This window comes from Oncorhynchus gorbuscha, linkage group LG23, assembly GCF_021184085.1.
Source record: "Oncorhynchus gorbuscha isolate QuinsamMale2020 ecotype Even-year linkage group LG23, OgorEven_v1.0, whole genome shotgun sequence".
NCBI lineage: Eukaryota > Metazoa > Chordata > Actinopteri > Salmoniformes > Salmonidae > Oncorhynchus > Oncorhynchus gorbuscha.
In genome coordinates this window covers 48,233,667-48,249,072 of record NC_060195.1, presented here as the reverse complement: position 1 = coordinate 48,249,072, position 15,406 = coordinate 48,233,667, and the positions used below count along the sequence as shown (strand labels likewise).

The 15,406-nt window shown below is 44.8% G+C and overlaps 1 protein-coding gene across 6 annotated transcripts in view; it reads left to right on the top strand.

Annotated features, from left to right (window-relative positions):
- LOC124011106 (LIM domain-binding protein 2) overlaps positions 1–15,406 on the top strand; it is a 106,177-nt gene that overhangs the window by 76,097 nt on the left and 14,674 nt on the right. The window contains exons 6-8 of one of the 6 annotated variants that reach the window (XM_046324133.1): positions 605–728; positions 4,778–4,831; positions 5,772–5,902. In XM_046324133.1, the coding sequence (XP_046180089.1) occupies positions 605–728; positions 4,778–4,831; positions 5,772–5,902 (309 nt within the window). Of the gene's footprint in view, positions 1–604; positions 729–4,777; positions 4,832–5,759; positions 5,909–15,406 lie in introns of all 6 variants that reach the window. The other 5 variants (XM_046324132.1, XM_046324131.1, XM_046324130.1 and 2 more) reach the window with 5 other exon arrangements.

The window sequence follows — 15,406 nt, the reverse complement described above, 5'->3', positions numbered from 1 at the left end:
GTCGTGTCAAGAGGATGGTATCAGAGAAAGAACAAACATGAGTTTAGTGGGCTATATGCATGTTCACTTTGCCTGCAGACAGTGCAATGCCATTATAAAATAGCTCTGTAGTAATAGAGTGAATGGCATTTGTGGACCCTGTGACTCGCTGGTCTGGTAACGTCTCAGAGTAGGAGTGCTGATTTAGGATGAGGTCCATCCCCCTTACATATAATCGTATTCCTTATGATCTAAAAGCCGAAACTGATCCTATGTCAGCACTCCTACTTTGAATACAGGCCCAAGTCTGTTTTAATAGGCCTATGAGTATGTGAATTGGCTGGTTAAGAGAACTGTTGAGGACTGTCCTATTCAAACTGCCAAACTGGCCCGCGTGTCCTCTTTGTGATGACGTCATAGGTCACTTGATGATGCTCCTTGTTGGATTCTCAAATTGTCCACAAGAGTTTCAGATTCAGCATGTATAGGTGATACCCTTTGGAGCAAAGCTCACATAGTGATTAAAAATCCATTTTCACCAACATGGCAAACATGTTGTGTGTGCATGTTAATACTTCTGAATCTAACATTTGCGCGCGTGTGTGTTCTTGTTCTCCATCTGCAGCTGTGTGTTATCCTGGAGCCCATGCAGGAGCTCATGTCTAGGCACAAGACCTACAACCTCAGCCCTAGGGACTGTCTGAAGACATGCCTGTTCCAGAAGTGGCAGAGAATGGTGGCCCCACCAGGTAACGTTTGTACTGCCTTAGTCACCAAACACACTTGTCTGTCAATGGCAGTGTCCCAAATGGCACCATATTCTCTTTACAGTGCACTACTTTTCACCAGAGACCTATGGGACGCAGACAATGTTGTTATAGTGACTTATAAGTAATAGGAGAGCTGAGGTGACATAATGACAATGGTTGGATTGTCTCATTTCTAATGAGAGCATGTTAAAGAACAGAGAAGGTAAATATCTATTATATATTGCGTGTGCTTAAAATGTATTCTCCCTGTCAGGAATCGGGAAATTTATCAGCAATTCCTGAGACAGGCAATTCCTATTTGAATAGACTGTAACCAGACATTTCAAGGTATTATGATTGATGTTTGAAGGGTGGTTCTTGAAAAATAGTTGGCTTAAATTGGCTGTGCAGTGTTAAAGCTGGAGTAGAAATGAGCAGGTGTTTTGGACATATTTGAGGCCTGCAAATTACTGCAATGTTCGCCAGGGCGTGACAAGACGTCTTTAAAAAGCAACACCAGTAGAAACCCTTTGACTCAGATCTGTGTAATGTGTGCGAGGCTTCTGAACTTTAATTAAGGGTGGCTGGTGTAATCAAACTACAAGATCCAACTCCCTCGCTGATAGCTCCCCAGAGGTTTGGATTTTTACTTTTATAAAAATAAATAAAAATAGTTTCCACTGTCATTGAGCGTAGAATCTTCTTGAACAGACTCTTTGAAAAAGGAGACGTTGAACTGTCATTGTCTAATTGCGCACAAGGGGATAAACCTTTGTTCAATTGCATGTTGTATGGTGTTAGGGATCAGTGAAAAAAATGTTTAAGATGCCAAACATATCAACCGTATAGGAGCTGATAGCAGTTTGGGGATCCAGAAGCCTTCGGAACGGATTCAGACCCCTTGACTTTTTCCACATTTTGTTAGGTTACAAGCTTATTGTAAAATTGATTCAATCGTTTTTTTTCTTCATCAGTATACACACAATACACCATAACGACTAAGCAAAAACAGGTTTTTAGAATTTTTTGCTAATTTATACATTTAAAAAAGGAGAAAAAAATGCAATAGCACATTTACATAAATATTTAGACCCTTTACTCAATACTGTGTTGAAGCGCATTTGGCAGTGATTACAGCCTCGAGTCTTCTTGGGCATGACGCTACAAGTATGACACTACAAGTAAGTCGACCTGTATTTGGGGAGTTTCTCCATTTCTTCTCTGCAGATCCTCTCAAGCGCTGTCAGGTTGGATGGGGAGCGTTGCTGCACAGCTATTTTCAAGTCTCTCCAGAGATGTTCAATGGTGCTCAAGTCCAGGCTCTGGCTGGGCCACTCAAGGACATTCAGAGACTTGTCCCAAAGCCACTCCTGCATTGTCTTGGCTGTGTGCTTAGGGTTGCTGTCCTGTTGGAAGGTGAACCTTCGCCCCAGTCTGAGGTCCCGCGCTCTCTGGAGCAGGTTTTTATCAAGGATCTCTCTGTACTTTGCTCTGTTCATCTATGCCTCAATCCTAACTATTCTTCCAGTCCCTGCCACTGAAGAACATCCCCACAGCATGATGCTGTGACCACGTAGGGATGGTGCCAGGTTTCTTCCAGACCTGACGCTTGGCATTCAGGCCAAAGAGTTCAATCTTGGTTTCATCAGACCAGAAAATCTTGTTTCTCATGGACTGCGAGTCATTTGGTGCCTTTTGGCAAACTCCAAATGGGCTGTCATGTGCCTTTTACTGAGGGGTGGCTTCCGTCTGGCCACTCTACCATAAAAGCCTGATTGGTGGAGTGCTGCAGAGATGGTTGTTCTTCTGGAATCTCCACACAGGAACTCTAGAGCTCTGTCAGAGTGTCCATCGAGTTCTCTGTCACCTCCCTGACCTTCAGAGGACCTTCTCCCCCGATTGCTCAGTTTGGCCAGGAGGCCAGCTCTAGGAAGAGTCTTAGTGGTTCCAAACTCCTTCCATTTAAGAATGATAGAGGCCACTGTGTTCTTGGGGACCTTCAATGCTGCAGACATTTTTTAGTACCCTTCCTCAGATCTGTGCTTCGACACAATCATGTCTCCTGTCTTCGACCTCATGGCTTGGTTTTGCTCTGACATGCACTGTCAACTGTGGGACCTTACATAGACAGGTTTGTGTCTTTCCAAATAATTTCCAATCAATTGAATTTACCACAGGTGGAGTAAAATCAAGTTGTAGAAACATCTCAGGGATGATCAATGGAAACAGGATGCACCCGAGCTCAATTTAGAGTGTCATAGCAAAGTGTCTGAATACTTATGTAAATAAGTTATTTCTGTTTTTTTTTTTTTATACATTTGCAAAACTTGCTTTTGCTTTGTCATTATGGAGCATTGTGTGTAGATTGCTGGGGAATTTAAAAAATCTATTTTAGAGTAAGGCTGTAAAAAGGCAATGGGTCTGAATACTTTCCGAAGGCACTGTATGTGTTACATGTTGCCTTGACTCATTGCTGGTTTCCAGACTAGTGGACTTTATACTTCACATTGTATTGGTTGTACAGCCAGGTTATTAAAATGGTAGCTTTTGTCATTTGAAACAGATCTTGGATCAGTTTAGCTGGTCATACGTTATTCGTGTGCCACTACAGCTCATCCGTCCAGCTGTGTTTTTAAACAAAACCAAACTGAACTATGCCGGTCTACTGTAATTGTAGTTTCCTCATTAGTCAAGTTTTTCATCTTTCCTCCAATTCTTCTCGGACCAGGAAAATGGTTCTGTTTTAGCGAGGAAGGAAGCACAGATGCATTTATGCGCTGATAAGTATTTTTTGTGGAAATGGATTTGAGTTTTAGTGCGTTTTTTGTTCAACATAAAGGTAAACAGTTGTGATGCCAGAAAAGGATTTCATGTTCCTGTACCCAGGCTTGTCAAAGTAGTGGATGGGAATTGGTAATAGACTTAATTTTAATAGTTTCTCGTGACAACCATAAACATTAAAATGTAGTAGTAATAGAGAATTTGATTTGGTTGTAGTTGCAGACATTATATTTTTTATTTAAAAAATGTGTGTATGCTCCCCAGTTATGTTATCTACTCAGATAAATGATACACTAAGCATACAAAACATTAAGAACACCTAATATTGATTCAGAGGAATAACATGGACTCTACAAGGTGTCCAAAGCATTCCACAGGGATGCTAGCCCATGTTGACTCCAATGCTTCCCACAATTGTTTCAAGTTGGTTGGATGTCCTTTGGATGGTTAACACACGGGAAACTGTTGAGCCTGAAAAACCCAGTAGCATTGCAGTTCTTGACGCAAATCGGTGCTCCTAGCACTTACTGCTATAACCCGGTTAAAGGCACTTAAATATTTTTGTCTTGCCCATTCACACAATCCATGTCTCAACTGTCTCAAGGCTTAAAAACCCATCTTTAACCTGTCTTCATCTACACTGATTGAAGTGAATTTAATAAGTGACCTGGATTCACCTGGTCAGTCTATGTAATGGAAAGAGCAGGTGTTCTTAATGTTTTGTACACTCAGTGTGTGTTGCTGGTTTGCTTTTGAATACTAAAGTATCTCCCTTGGTGTGATTAGTATAAGAACCTCTAGAAATGTATTTCATTTTCAGACAGATGATATATATATATATATTAATGAGATTGAGAGGAATAACATTATCTTACAAACACTTGGTGAAAATGGCTAAATAAATGTATTAATAAATGATGTTTTTCAGAAACACTATTTTGGAGATATAAGTACTGTTAAGATCTCTACTTAACCTATTTCAATACTTTACACTAGATGAATGATCAAGGACATACATGCTTTTTAATTGCATCTTTTATTAATTTATTCATTAAATGTCTAGCTCATAAAAAAAATGACTTTTCATAATTGCAAGTCTTCTACAGTAATAATGTTTAGGCAATATCTTTGTTGCAGGGAATGTACTTTTTTTCTCCTTCATTCTCTCTCTTTTCATTTCTCTCTTTCTCTCTCTCTGTCTGGCATTTAATTACAGAAAATAATTAATCACTTCAATAAAACAAAACTAATTTTGGCTCCGGTTTTAGCTGGACACCCACAGAACTTCAAAACGGAAATATTCCCCACAAATCACAAAAAAGGTACCTTTTCTGTCTTCGTATAGTTTTCAATAGAGATCGAAGTAGTCTAGGGGAGCTGCATTCGATTCTCTCTGAACGGAATGCCATGAAATACATTGTCGTGTACTTTGTGTTTTCGTCATGACTGCTCAACACCGGTGCCGAACGCGAAGACGGAATTTGATGACTGTCGTTTCGTTCTACATCACTTGGAAATTGTTTGCTTAAACACCACACTGTGCATCACTACTCCGTGTGGCGATGTACACAGACATACAATCTGACTCACAAAGGCAAATCACAGCAAAACAAAAGATATAAATGGCTACAGAAGCCTGTACAACTACAGATATACTGTAGATACAGTAAGATAAAAGGCGATGTTATCTATCCCAGTAGAGTCATCTTAATGTGGAGAGGCTATCGAGAACTGTACAACACCAAGGTCATTACGGCATTCACGTTAAGTCAAGCAGCACGGTCTATTGTTGAGCAATTATGCAAATATGACAGGGGTTCTTTCTTACTGGTGCATGTCTTGGGAGATGTTAACACCTTTTGATTTCACCTCGGATGTTAACAAAGCATGGATCATTTTTGAGTTGTTGAGTATTGTGCGTATTGTGTGTGGTTGTGTGTGTGTTTGAGTATGTATGTATGTATGTATGTATGTATGTATGTATGTATGTATGTATGTATGTATGTATGTATGTATGTATGTATGTATGTATGTATGTATGTATGTATGTATGTATGTATGTATGTATGTATGTATGTATGTATGTATGTATGTATGTCTGTCTGTCTGTCTCTCTGTCTGTGGATGCTTACATAGGTGTGTGTGCATGTCTCCATACACACGTGTGTATACGTTGTGTGTTCTTTATGTGTTACCCCTACCTTGGTATATGCATTATGTTGTCCGCCATGGCTCTTGTTTCCTTTGCTGGTCGTGCCAAAGCTGAGCCAACGAGACAGACAACGACGAAGAGGAGGAAAAGGAAGAACTCTGCCAGCAGTGCCAACAGCAGCGTGGGCAATGCCAACAGTAAGAAGAGAAGCCCTGCCAGCAACTTCAGCCTCTCCAGTCAGGTACCTGTAAGCATCAGCTCTACCGGTTTGGCCCTCTCTTACACCCCTATACACCGCATACAAACCCTTATGCACAACTACTACAGATGCACAGGCAGGAAGACATGTAAATGGAATGCAACAATTCATTTATAGGACTATCAATCTACCGCCATAATATGTTTACTGAAGTATTAATCTGGAATTCGAGGAGTATCTTTGTTGCTTCGTTTACACCCTCTGCTCTGGGGGATGGCGTTATCAATCCGGCGCCCCATGGCTCTGGTCTATCCCGCATTTGCTTCCTCGACATGGCAATAGAACGGGGCCACTCGACACAGTTTGAGGTTAAACACCTACTTAAACCACTGAGTGTTGCACCTCACGCTTCACATCGCTCCGGGGGATAAAGTGCTATTGTGCTTCAGTTGTTTGCACAGGCTATAGTACTCTCTCATTATCACTCACTGGGTTTGCTAGACGTACAGCGTGTACAGACTGTAAGGAGTCATACTGACCGTTTAGTACTGTGGTCCCTCTGGCTGGGGGTGTTTTTAGGAGGGAGGGGGGCAGGGAGACTGGGGAACTGTGAACTCTCTTTGTTTTGGGTTGGGTTGTTCCACACGGTGCTTTGCAGGTCATGCTTTTAAATCCACGGTGCATCTCTCTTTTTTCTCTCTCTTTCTCTCTTTCTCTTTCTCTCTTTCTCTTTCTTTCTCCATGTATATATTTTCTCTCACACACACACACTCACAAAACACACACCCTCTCCAACTCAAGCTCGCCCTCTCTTGCTCCTTCTGGATCTGCCTCGCACTCGCTCTCTCTTCTTCTTTCGCTCATTCTCACACACACACAGACATACACCTTCCCCAACTAACTCCCTCTCACTCTCTTTCACGCCCCCCCCCGCCTTCTATCTCTTACTCAATCACTCAGACAACCACACATACACAAACATGCGCACCCACACACACAATTGTTTTCTCGGTGGATTGCTGTTTGGCTCAGCGCCATCTCTCATTATCACATATCTGTATACCCCCCCTCTCTCCCTACTCCCCAATCCTGAAACTCACACTTTCTATGGCTAACGTTGACACGCGTCTTTAAGAGCAGCGGCGGAAACATGCTGGTTACATATGTTGCACGCCAGCTAGCTTTGTCTGAGAAGTTGTTCGTTCGTTGGCTGAGCACAGGCCCTACGTGAGCCCAATGACAATAAGAAGTGGACCCTGGCGAGGAAAGGGAGGGAGGGGGTGAATGGGGGGAGGCATGGGGAAGTGAGGGGGAGGGGGTTGTTGTGTTGTTCAACAGTGACCTCTACTGGTTGCTAGGCTGAAATGATATTGAAAACCATGCAGAGTGCTACTATGTGTTTGCTGATGGATTCTTTTGGAACATTCAGGTAGAAATGGATTGTGTAGAACAGATATGATTGCGTGTTAGCTTCATTTGATGAATTGCTATATGCATCCCTCTGAACATTTCACCTCAAGGAATATACCCCTGAAAATAATCCTGAGCCCTTACGCATTCTGTGTTTGCAGATCTTAAAAACCTCTTAAGAATCGAACCCTTTAAAAAAAATCACATAAAATTACATACCCAAATCTAACTGCCTGTAGCTCAGGTACCTGGAGCAATGACATGCTTATTCTTGATACCATTTGAAGGAAACACTTTGAAGTGTTTGGAAATGTGAAATTAATGTAGGAGAATATAACACATTAGATCTGGTAAAATATATTTTTTCATCATCATCATCAAGAGAAAGGTCACAATGTACTCTTCCAGGTTAGGCTCAATTTCAATTTTGGCCACTAGATAACATCAGTGTATGTGCAACGTTTTAGACTGATTCAATGAACCATTGCATTACTATTCAAAATGTTGTATCAAGACTGGCCAAATATGCCTAATTGGTTTATTAATACATTTTCAAGTTCATAACTGTGCACTCTCCTCAAACAATAGCATGGTATTATTTCACTGTAATAGCTACTGTAAATTGGACAGTGCAGTTCGATTAACAATCATTTAAGCTTTCTGCCCATATCAGATATGTCTATGTCCTGGGAAATGTTGTTGTTACTAACAACCTCATGCTAATCACATTAGCCTATGTTAGCTCAACTGTCCCGTGGGGGGGACACCAATCCCGTAGTTAAGGGACTAGATAGGCTTATGCTGAAGGTCCTGCCCTTCAATAGGCATAGGGGAGCATCCACCATATTGCTTACACCTGTCCAGTTCCTTCAGACCTGCAAACACAGAAGGAGTAGGGGGCCAAGGGGTCTGATTCCTCAAAAAGGATGCTAATAAAGTAACTGATAATCAGACAATGAGCATTCTTAGCTGTCTTAACAGCCCATTGCTCCATTCAGGGCTAGCTAAAGACGATAAGTAATGAGATGAGTATATAAAACGTTATTAATTAGATCACAATTAACACTCCCCCCAATCCCAGTCTGACTACCAGCTGTTGTCATTGGTGGGGGGGGGGCAGAGGTAGGTTGACAGCCAACTTCACAGGAACAGATGGTGAATTCAAGGCTTGTTGGCAATCAGCATGTTTTGAGCTAATGACTTAATTAGCTATACAAATGAAAAAAATCTGTGTGGATATTGTAATTTAGTCAAAAAGCTCACCTAAATTAATTAGCACGATTTAAGGCGTAGTGGCGGTCGCTAGGGGGGTTTTGAGAGAAGTTTTTGAAGAGAGGCTTGTGTTGCGTCTCGGATAAACAATCTACCCCCCCCACCCCATACGGAGCCTCTTTGGTGCAGTTATGTATGTGTGTGTCGGTGTTTGTGTGTGTGCGTGCTCATCAGAGGAGGGGAGCGAGAGCTCCCATGCCACGCCGCGTCGACACACATGGGCAGTGAAGCATGTGCTCCATTTAACTGTGCGGCTGCCTTCCGAGATGCAGCGGGAGGTTGTGGGCTGCTGAGGAGAAAGAAGCTTTAGCAGACCAGGGGAGACGAGATGTACAACTCAGCCTTCATAGAACAGCCAACACCGTCCTAACATAGTCCATTTGAACACATATTTAGAACTACCGGTAATCAATAATCTAATATTGCTTGAAGTACTGAATTGCATCTCCTAAATACTGTTACTTATTTTTAGACCTGTACATATCAAAATAGAGAGTTAGCATCACCCAATTCCTTCATAATGCAAATAAAGAATCATCCAAAGAATACAAACCCCTATGTTTTCATCTGTGACCTCAACACAAGTGGTCATCTCCTTGAAATATGTCCTACATGATTACTATTGATTGGTCTGTGAGGGGCGGGAAGGGGAGGATATTCCACTTCATCAGTGGGAGGGGGTTTCATTTGTACAGAGTGCTCAGAGCAGGGTCAACCCTGTACATGCGGGTTCACCGGTTTCACGGTGCTTCGCCATACACACCAGCCATACACAACTCCTGAAAATTCCCCCCATGCACCAACTGTTATTGCAGGAGTGGCAGGGGGTTGTGTCAAAACACACAACCAAGGGTAATGCTCCGGGCTTTACCCCTTTGGTGAAGCAACACACACACACATCATCAGCAGTTGATGCACACCAGCTTATAAATTAGACGGGTTGGAAGCTCATGAGTAGTTGTCGTAGAAATGGATAGAGGACTCACTTGCCACAGAAGACTGTGATAGCATGGGCAGTTTATGGGTTGTAAGCATAATGCTCTATACAGGTTTTATCCTAGGTTGGGATTCAATCTGATCAGCCTTGTGTTGTAGCACTTTACATTTAAAGATAACTTCCAATTGAGCAAACATCTGCAGCGTTAACCGTAAATGCAATCTCCGCTAACGTCGGAGAAAATGCCTTTAAAATCTGCATGGCCAGCTGTCTAGCGCGCTGCGCAATGAATTGAATCACAGCCTTAGTAAACATTTTATTGTAGCTATAATAGAATGGTGTCGCATTGCGTCGCCTTACCAACATATGGTGTCTGGGTTAGAATTAGAAGCTCAGGGGTAGGCTACTTGTGTAGGCTACTGGTCTTGATGAGCCTCAATGTCCTCTAGTGTTTTAGCTTTTGACCATGTTAGGGCCCTTTTGACCCTTAATTGCTTTGGGTGGAATATCATGCATAGAGACACAAATTATTCAGCAACAAGCAGGAACACAGAAAGCCTTAAAGCAGCAATATGTAACTTTTGTGGGCCACCTGACCAAATTCACATAGAAATGTGAGTTATAGGTCTGTCATTCTCATTGAAAGCATGTCTAAGAAGCGGTGGATCTCTTCTATGTGCACTATTTCTATGCTTCCCGTTTTTAAGTTTTGTTTTTGCGTCTTTTACTTTCGGTTTTGTACATCAGCTTCAACAGCTGAAAATACAATAATTTTGGTTATGGACAAGATGTTTCACAGCGGTTTAAATGGTACACTGATTCTTTCTTCACTATACTTGCTTGTTTTGTCACATAAACAGAAATTCGTCAATCTATTAGAATTTTAGCAAACAGGAAATCCCTGAGCGATTTCTGCATAGTGCACCTTTAAGTGATTAACATCCCATCATGTTTAGGATCATGTATAAAAACTCTGGGCAGGCCATTATTTTGGCTACCATGGTTATGCCCCAATAGGATGAAAATGTTCCCATCCACAGGAAAGAAATGGTCACTGAATGGTTTGATGAGCATGAAAATGATGTAAACCATATGCCATGGCCGTCTCAGTCATGCCATTGCGGTCTCAGTCATGCCATGGCCATCTCAGTCATGGCATGCAAAACCTCGACCCGTACAAATCAGCTGGGCTTGACAATCTGGACCCTCTATTCCTGAAACTATCCGCCGCCATTGTCGCAACCCCTATTACCAGCCTGTTCAACCTCTCTTTGTTATGCGGGTGAATGAGGACCCAAAAGCGACTTGGCGAAAACAGAGTCTTTAATCCAGTTTAAGGAAATAGCAATACTCCTAGACAATTCGGAGCGGAAAATAAAGCATAAAAACAATTTCACTCGTAATCACGAGAACTGACTGGAGACTCGATAATAAACTGCAGGTTGCCTCGGGAAGGCACTTGACCGTAGCAGACTCAGACACCTGCTCACCACGCAGCATCTGAGGGAAACACGACACGACAGGGCGATACAAAGACACAGCACGGTGAACAATATACAAGGATCCGACAGGGCAGAAACGGAAAACAAGGGGAGAAATAGGGACTATAATCAGGGGAAAAGATAGGGAACAGGTGTGGGAAGACTAAATGATTGATTAGGGGAATAGGAACAGCTGGGAGCAGGAACGGAACGACAGAGAGAAGAGAGAGAGGGAGGGAGAGAGAAAAAGGGGAACGAACCTAAAAAGACCAGCAGGGGGAAAACGAACAGAAGGAAAAGCAAAATGACAAGACAATATAAGACAAAACATGACAGTACCCCCCCACTCACCGAGCGCCTCCTGGCGCACTCGAGGAGGAATCCTGGCGGCAACGGAGGAAATCATCAATAAGTGAACGGTCCAGCACGTCCCGAGACGGAACCCAACTCCTCTCCTCAGGACCGTAACCCTCCCAATCCACTAAGTATTGGTGACCCCGTCCCCGAGAACGCATGTCCATGATCCTACGTACCTTGTAAATAGGTGCGCTCTCGACAAGGACGGGAGGGGGGGAGGGAAGACGAACGGGGGTGCGAAGAAAGGGCTTGACACAGGAGACATGGAAGACAGGATGGACGCGACGAAGATGTCACGGAAGAAGCAGTCGCACAGCGACAGGATTGACGACCTGGGAGACACGGAACGGACCAATGAACCGTGGAGTCAACTTACGAGAAGCTGTCGTAAGAGGAAGGTTGCGAGTGGAAAGCCACACTCTCTGGCCGCAACAATACCTTGGACTCTTAATCCTACGTTTATTGGCGGCTCTCACAGTCTGTGCCCTGTAACGGCAAAGTGCAGACCTCACCCTCCTCCAGGTGCGCTCACAACGTTGGACAAACGCTTGAGCGGAGGGAACGCTGGACTCGGCAAGCTGGGATGAGAACAGAGGAGGCTGGTAACCCAGACTACTCTGAAACGGAGATAACCCGGTAGCAGACGAAGGAAGCGAGTTGTGAGCGTATTCTGCCCAGGGGAGCTGTTCTGCCCAAGACGCAGGGTTTCTGAAAGAAAGGCTGCGTAGTATGCGACCAATCGTCTGATTGGCCCTCTCTGCTTGACCGTTAGACTGGGGATGAAACCCGGAAGAGAGACTGACGGACGCACCAATCAAACGACAGAACTCCCTCCAAAACTGTGACGTGAATTGCGGACCTCTGTCTGAAACGGCGTCTAACGGGAGGCCATGAATTCTGAACACATTCTCGATGATGATTTGTGCCGTCTCCTTAGCGGAAGGAAGTTTAGCGAGAGGAATGAAATGTGCCACCTTAGAGAACCTATCGACAACCGTAAGAATCACAGTCTTCCCCGCAGACAAAGGCAGACTGGTAATGAAGTCTAGGGCGATGTGAGACCATGGTCGAGAAGGAATGGGGAGCGGTCTGAGACGACCGGCAGGAGGAGAGTTACCTGACTTAGTCTGCGCGCAGTCCGAACAAGCAGCCACGAAACGGCGCGTGTCACGCTCCTGAGTCGGCCACCAAAAGCGCTGGCGAATAGAAGCAAGAGTGCCTCGAACACCGGGATGACCAGCTAACTTGGCAGAGTGAGCCCACTGAAGAACAGCCAGACGAGTGGAAACAGGAACGAAAAGAAGGTTACTAGGACAAGCGCGCGGCGACGCAGTGTGCGTGAGTGCTTGCTTAACCTGTCTTTCAATTCCCCAGACTGTCAACCCGACAACACGCCCATAAGGAAGAATCCCCTCGGGATCAGTAGAAGCCACAGAAGAACTAAAAAGACGGGATAAGGCATCAGGCTTGGTGTTCTTGCTACCCGGACGATAAGAAATCACAAACTCGAAACGAGCGAAAAATAACGCCCAACGAGCTTGACGAGCATTAAGTCGTTTGGCAGAACGGATGTACTCAAGGTTCTTATGGTCTGTCCAAACGACAAAAGGAACGGTCGCCCCCTCCAACCACTGTCGCCATTCGCCTAGGGCTAAGTTCGCGGTTACCCACATCATAGTTGCGTTCAGATGGCGACAGGCGATGAGAAAAATAAGCGCAAGGATGAACCTTATCGTCAGACTGGAAGCGCTGGGATAGAATGGCTCCCACGCCTACCTCTGAAGCGTCAACCTCGACAATGAATTGTCTAGTGACGTCAGGAGTAACGAGGATAGGAGCGGACGTAAAACGTTCTTTTAGAAGATCAAAAGCTCCCTGGGCGGAACCGGACCACTTAAAACACGTCTTGACAGAAGTAAGAGCTGTGAGAGGGGCAGCAACTTGACCGAAATTACGAATGAAACGGCGATAGAAATTAGCGAAACCTAGAAAGCGCTGCAACTCGACACGTGACCTTGGAACGGGCCACTCACTGACAGCTTGGACCTTAGCGGAATCCATCTGAATGCCTTCAGCGGAAATAACGGAACCGAGAAAAGTAACGGAGGAGACATGAAAAGAGCACTTCTCAGCCTTCACGTAGAGACAATTCTCTAAAAGGCGCTGGAGAACACGTCGAACGTGCTGAACATGAATCTCGAGTGACGGTGAAAAAATCAGGATATCGTCAAGGTAGACAAAAACAAAGATGTTCAGCATGTCTCTCAGAACATCATTAACTAATGCCTGAAAAACAGCTGGCGCATTGGCGAGACCAAACGGCAGAACCCGGTACTCAAAATGTCCTAACGGAGTGTTAAACGCCGTTTTCCACTCGTCCCCCTCTCTGATGCGCACGAGATGGTAAGCGTTACGAAGGTCCAACTTAGTAAAGCACCTGGCTCCCTGCAGAATCTCGAAGGCTGATGACATAAGGGGAAGCGGATAACGATTCTTAACCGTTATGTCATTCAGCCCTCGATAATCCACGCAGGGGCGCAGAGTACCGTCCTTTTTCTTAACAAAAAAGAACCCCGCCCCGGCCGGAGAGGAAGAAGGAACTATGGTACCGGCGTCAAGAGACACAGACAAATAATCCTCGAGAGCCTTACGTTCGGGAGCCGACAGAGAGTATAGTCTACCCCGAGGAGGAGTGGTCCCCGGAAGGAGATCAATACTACAATCATACGACCGGTGAGGAGGAAGGGAGTTGGCTCGGGACCGACTGAAGACCGTGCGCAGATCATGATATTCCTCCGGCACTCCTGTCAAATCGCCAGGTTCCTCCTGAGAAGTGGGGACAGAAGAAATGGGAGGGATGGCAGACATTAAACACTTCACATGACAAGAAACGTTCCAGGATAGGATAGAATTACTAGACCAATTAATAGAAGGATTATGACATACTAGCCAAGGATGACCCAAAACAACAGGTGTAAAAGGTGAACGAAAAATCAAAAAAGAAATAGTCTCACTGTGGTTACCAGATACTGTGAGGGTTAAAGGTAGTGTCTCAAATCTGATACTGGGAAGATGACTCCCATCTAAGGCGAACATGGGCGTAGGCTTGTCTAACTGTCTGAAAGGAATGTCATGCTTCCGAGCCCATGCTTCGTCCATGAAACAACCCTCAGCCCCAGAGTCTATCAAGGCACTGCATGTAGCACCCGAACCGGTCCAGCGTAGATGGACCGACATAGTAGTACAGGATCTAGATGGAGAGACCTGAGTAGTAGCGCTCACCAGTAGCCCTCCGCTTACTGATGAGCTCTGGCTTTTACTGGACATGAATTGACAAAATGTCCATCAAATCCGCAATAGAGGCACAGGCGGTTGGTGATCCTCCGTTCCCTCTCCTTAGTCGAGATGCGAATACCTCCCAGCTGCATGGGCTCAGTCTCTGAGCCAGAGGAGGGAGATGGTTGCGATGCGGAGCAGGGAAACACCGTTGACGCGAGCTCTCTTCCACGAGCTTGGTGACGAAGATCTACCCGTCGTTCTATGCGGATGGCGAGAGCAATCAAAGAGTCCACACTGGAAGGAACCTCCCGGGAGAGAATCTCATCTTTGACCACTGCGTGGAGTCCCTCCAGAAAACGAGCGAGCAGCGCCGGCTCGTTCCAGTCACTAGAGGCAGCAAGAGTGCGAAACTCTATAGAGTAGTCTGTTATGGATCGATCACCTTGGCATAGGGAAGCCAGGGCCCTAGAAGCCTCCCTACCAAAAACTGAACGGTCAAAAACCCGAATCATCTCCTCTTTAAAGTTCTGGTAATTGTTTGAACAATCAGCCCTTGCCTCCCAGATAGCTGTGCCCCACTCTCGAGCCCGGCCAGTAAGGAGTGAAATGACGTAAGCAACCCGAGCTCTCTCTCTAGAGTATGTGTTGGGTTGGAGAGAGAACACAATATCACACTGGGTGAGAAAGGAGCGGCACTCCTTGGGCTGCCCGGAGTAGCAAGGTGGGTTATTAACCCTAGGTTCCGGAGGCTCGGCAGACCAGGAAGTAACAGGTGGCACGAGACGAAGACTCTGGAACTGTCCAGAGAGG